At 67.4% G+C, this 5,203-nt stretch overlaps 1 protein-coding gene across 1 annotated transcript; it reads right to left on the bottom strand.

The window, feature by feature from the left end:
- Positions 1-439: 439 nt before the first annotated feature.
- Positions 440-4,005, bottom strand: MEF2B (myocyte enhancer factor 2B). The gene is made up of 8 exons (XM_050321522.1): positions 3,929-4,005; positions 3,561-3,764; positions 3,342-3,470; positions 2,804-2,969; positions 1,668-1,813; positions 1,380-1,491; positions 1,190-1,235; positions 440-752 (listed from the first exon to the last, which is right to left on the bottom strand). Exons 1-8 carry the CDS (start codon positions 3,980-3,982, stop codon positions 440-442), a joined length of 1,170 nt encoding a protein of 389 aa, XP_050177479.1. The 5' UTR covers positions 3,983-4,005.
- Positions 4,006-5,203: the final 1,198 nt, after the last annotated feature.

Here is a 5,203-nt window from a genome sequence, read left to right as displayed (position 1 = left end):
TGGGACCTCGGCAGCCCCCCTGAGCGCAGGATTGGGCCGGGGAGGGGTGGGGTGGGAGTGCAGGGCTGGAGCTGCTGCTGGTGCTCTCAGTCCTGCTGCCACCGCGTGGCACTTCCCAGCCATTCCCGCTCGCTGGGGACACTCTGGCGCAGGGACAGGCGGGGATGGGCAGTGCTCGGCACCGGGCAGGGCACCGGGGGCAGCGCTCCTTGCCCCTGGGGGTCCTGGCCTTGCAGGGGTCAAGGGGCAGCGCAGCGAGCCGGGGGTGGGGGTTGGTGGCATATGGGGGGCAGCGGGGTGGGGGACAGGGACCCCGCGAGAAGCCCTGTGGCTTGCAAAGGGCACAGGGGGCTCCCCGAGGGTCTGAGGATGGGGGCGAAGCGGGGGCTGCTCCCCCTTAAGCACGGCTCCCCCCACCCCCCGCGCCCCCTCGGCCTCGCTATCTCTGCCAAACGTCCAAGGGCTGCGCCCGCCGCGGGGGCACCGCGACCCTCTGCTCCTCTGCCGGCGGCCGGGGGGCTCCGAGGGGGTAGGGGTACCCCTTGGCATAGTCATCCCGGGGCTGGAGGTCTCCGGAGCCTCGGGAGGCTTCGCTGAGGGACGCCAGGCTGGCCATGGGGGGCTGGGGGGTGCCCGAGGGGCAGCCCAGCCCCGGGGAGACCCGCTCCGACTTGATGCTGATGGCTTGGTGCTGCGGGGAGGAGCCGGGGGCCGGGGGAGGGTCCTCGGCAGAGACGATCCGGCCGCTGACCCTGGGGCAGGAGGGGAGGAGGGTGAGGCCGGGTCTCCCTGCATGCCCTGCCGGGGGGTGCAGGCTGGAGAGGGGCTGAGTTCACCCCTGCTTTTCATCCCTAGGGGGACTGAGACCCCCCAAAACTCATGTCATGCCCTGGCTCTGGCCCAGCTGGGCACTGTGCAGGTGCCCACCCCGCTGCTGGGAGCCTGGTGTGTGACCAGGAGGTGCACATGGGGATGAGCTCCATGGGGAAATCCAGTTGGAAATGGGCTCTGCCAACAGTGGCGAGCTGGGGGGGCTTCTGGGATGACCCTACCCAGTCCAGTTTTGGGTTGAAGCTGGACAGGTACCACCAGCATGGAGGGTGCTGGCAACACCCGTGGCTGGGAGGTGGCACCCACGAGCAGACACCCCACGCCTCTGTCCCCCACTCCCCAGTGCCCCTCTCCTTACCCCAGTGCCGCCACGTCCCGTGGGTGCTGCCATGCCGGGGGCCGGGCTGCAGGAACCCGGGGGCGGCGGGACCTCTCCAGCCCCAAAATCTGCTGGGCAGGAGGTCAGGAGTGAGCAGGATCTGGGGGAGGGGGTGGTGGGGTGGGGGAGAGTGTGGATGCCGTCCCAGGGCTGAGGGACCAGGACTCACCTGCCTGGGCGGGGCTGAGGAAGGGGAAGCCGGCGAGGCCGTGGCTCGGGATGCTGGAGCTGCCCGGGGTGAGGACGGGGCTCAGGGTCTGCAGGGCCGGGTACAGCGGCCGCTGTGGGACAGCGGGGTCACCCTGTCAGGCTTTGAGCCGCCAGAGCATCTCCCCCCACCCCGGGCCCTTCCTGCACCCCCCAGCACAGCCCCACTGCTGGGCTGGGCAAGGGGGGGTGGGAGGAGCTGGGTTTGGGGAGGGGACACCGCTGTGTTCAGAGGGACAGCCGGACTCACCGCAGTGCTGCCACCACCCCGGGCGCTCGCCAGGCTGCCCTGGGCTTCCCCCCGCCGGCCCTCGGCCCCCAGGAACAGCGGCGGGGGGGTCTTGGTGGCCAGGGCTCGGTTCAGGCTGCCCGCAGGGAACAGGGGGTAGCCGAGACCTGCAGGGACAGAGGGACAGGAGGATGCAGGGGGTGGCTCCAAGGGGTGTGGGGACAGGGGGGGATCCCCATGGGTGTGAGGGTGGCGGCCCTGGTGCCCTTGTTGCCGTGGGCAGCCGTGTGTGCCAGGACAGCAACCACATCCTCCAGGGCCACGGGCACAGCTGGGCTGTGGCAAGAGATGACACGTGGAGGCAGTGCCAGCAGGTGCCAGCCCCCTCTCCGGACCCTGCCACGGGGAGCTCCCACAGCCCAGACCCCCACAGAACACTCAGGACCTCCCATGGGGGGACATCCAGCACCCCAAGGACACTCAGCGGGACGCTGCACACCCACATCCCTTCCTACCTCCCACCCACCCCGTGGGGAGAGGGGGGTGGTTTCCACCAGTCAAGGCCCAGCATCTTTTTTTCCATCAGCTTTTTCTGCCACGTGGGCCTGGAGGCCGCCAGGTCCCTGTTGGGCAGGATGAGCCCCTCGTGCTGTGCCGAGCGGGAGGGGGGCTGTGGGTGCAGGGTGAGGGGCCAGCTGGGTGCCGGGTGCTGGGAGGAGGCAGGAAGCAGCTGGAGGGGGGGCCAGGGCCGGTGTTTCCACAGCTGGAGCTGCTGCAGCTCTCCCTGCCCACGCCCGGTAAACCCCCAGGAGACGCCGTCAGAGGAGCTTTGCATGCGGGGCCTGGCTGGGAAAACCCCTGCGGGGTCAGCGGGGTTGGGGCGCTCAGGGTGGGTATGGGGTGCTCATGGTGGGCATGGGGTGACCGTGGCAGGGTTGGGATGTCCATGGCGGGGACAAGGTGCCCATGGAAATGATGGGGTGCCCACGGTGGGGTTGGGATATCCATGGCAGGGATGGGGTGCCCGTGGAGGGGATGGGGTGCCCACGGAGGGAACAGAGGCCCGTGGAGGGGATGGGGTGCCCACAGCAGGGATGGGGCACCCGTGGCAGGGACCTTCTCCCCCTCACCCAGCTCCCCGTGGTGTCCCAGCCTACCTGGGGGCAGTGGCCCCGGTGACCGTCCCGGTGGCTTCGGGGTTGCCGGTTTGAAGGCAGGGGAGCGTCCCTGGCTCTGGGGGGAGCTGCTGGCACTGCCCAGGGACGTGTCCGTGGCTGGGGGGGAGCTGCCGTAGGTGACCTCGGGCAGTGGCACCGGGCTCTGCTGGGGCACACACAGGTCAAGGGCAGGGAGGGGACAGGGACCCTTGGGGACCCTTGGGGCTGTGCAGAGAGAGGCAGAGGTCAAAGGAGGGGACCCTCAGAGCCCTGCAAGGCAACAGAGAGTTCAAGGGAGGGGATGGGGGCTCTCTGGGACCCTCAGGGCCCTGCAAGGCAAAAGAGAGGTCAAGGGAGGGGATGGGGACCTTGGGGACCCCTGGGACTCTCAGGCCAAAGGGGAGGTCAAGAGCAGGGAGGGGATGGGGACTCTTGGGGACACTCAGGGCTCTGCAGGGCTGAGACCACGGACAGGGGAGGGGAGGGGGTCTCTGGGGGTCCCTCACGCCCCCCACTCCACCCGCCACCAGCGACTCACGTAGAACCTGGGCCGCGCCACCGACAGGTTGACGCCCTCGCTCGGCCTCCTCCCCTTGTCCCCCGGCTCGGGACCCTCGTCCAGCTCCAGCTCGTGGCTCTCCAGCCCCAGCCCCTTGCGCTTCAGCGTCTGGGGGGCAGCAGGACCATCAGGGGGGGTCCTGCAGCCTGCCCAGCCCTCCTCCTCCTCCTCCTCCTCCTCCCCCTCTGGGGCCGCTACCTCGAGGATGTCGGAGTTGGTGCGGCTCTCGTGGGGCTCGCTGTACTCCGTGTACTTGAGCAGCACCTTGTCCATGTCGGTGCTGGCGTACTGGAAGAGCCGGTTGGTGCTGTTGAAGATGATGAGGGCGATCTCGCAGTCGCACAGCACGCTCAGCTCGTACGCCTTCTTCATCAGCCCGAACTTGCGCTTGGTGAACGTCACCTGGGGGGGGGGGAAAGGGACACAAACATCGTGCTGGAGACCCCCGGACACAGCCCCCAGCCCTCCTGCCGGGGTCCCTCTGCAGGGTCGACACCCCTGGGGGTGGTGGGAGCACAGAGGCTTCGCCCCCCTCGCAGAGTCCCGTCCCGCTGAGCCGTCCCTACCTGCCGGTTCCGCTGATCCAAAATTCGGCTGATCTGTATTTTTTTACGGCCCATTTCTGCCTCCTATGCCGGATTCGGGGCTGGAAGAGAGCGAGAAGCCCCTGAGCCCCTCCAGCCCGGGGCCGTCCCGAGCGAGCATCCGCCCCAGCACCGCCAAAAATGAGGTTTTGCTGAAAAAAAAAAAAAAAAAAAAAGGTTTTCGGAGGAAGTTTTGTTGGGTTTTTTTTTTGGTCTTCTGCAAAGATGGCAGCGAAGTGAAGAGCGGAAAAAAAAAAAATTGGGGAATTCTGATGGGGTAGAGGAGGAAAAATCCCCTCAGCCCTGCGCAGCCACCCCAGCCCCATCACCCCGGGCCCTCAGCACCTGTGGGTGTCGGCTGGAAAACCACAGTGCTGGGACGCCAAATCCTTCACTGGGAGCTCAGGATGAGGCTTCTCATCCCTCTGCTCCTCCCCGAGGCCGGGGGGCTGCTCTGGTGCTGCCCCTGATGCTGCTGACGGCGGGTCCGTGGGATGGGGAGGGCGGATTTATGGGCGGCCAGGCGGGCAGTGGGGAGGGTCCCTCGAACCAAAGGGGCTGGTTTTGGGCTCCAGTTGTTTTTTTTTTTTTTAAATTTCTCTTTTTTTTTTTTTAACTCAGACTAAGAGGCTAAATTTGACCTCCACCATTCACAGGCCAGGAAGTGGCTGTACAGAGGAGACAGCAAAGCGAAACCACCCACCTCTGGTGGCCACGTGAGCCAGCCCTGGGAAGGGCGAGGGGTCTGGGGACCCCACATGCCCCCTGGCTGGGGGGGTGCCTGCACACCTCAGAGCCTGGCACAGGGTTGTGACCCCGCTGTGCCCCCCCCCCAACTGCCACATGGCCCCTGCTCTTGCTCCTCTGCCATCCCCCAGCCCCAGTCACCCCAGAACCCCTCTGGGATGCCCCAGTGCCTCCGGGGCAGAGCCACAGGTGGGGTCAAGGCGCTCCTAATGGGACCCCCACCCCACTTTGGGGGCAGAGCTGGCCCAGCGCTGTCCCTGCTGTCCCCAGGCCACGACCACAGGGCAAGAGCCAAGCTGGGAAGCCAACAGGGCTGGGAACTCAGTGCTGGGCACACCCAGCACCCCGAGACCCCCTGAGCTGGGCCGGTAGCCCCCCCCTCTTCCCCAGGGGGGGCAGTTGGGGTCCAGCCAGCCCTTCACTGCCCCGATGCCCCCCGGGCTCGCCCCGCTTCCCCCTCTCGAGCACGTTGCCATTTACCATCTTGCTCAGCCCGCTAAATTTAGCCGA

Source organism: Myiozetetes cayanensis, unplaced genomic scaffold (genome assembly GCF_022539395.1).
Source record: "Myiozetetes cayanensis isolate MyiCay16 unplaced genomic scaffold, myiCay2020 scf26, whole genome shotgun sequence".
Lineage (NCBI taxonomy): Eukaryota > Metazoa > Chordata > Aves > Passeriformes > Tyrannidae > Myiozetetes > Myiozetetes cayanensis.
The sequence above is the reverse complement of the archived record's forward strand: the minus strand, read 5'-3'. Positions and strand labels throughout refer to the sequence as shown.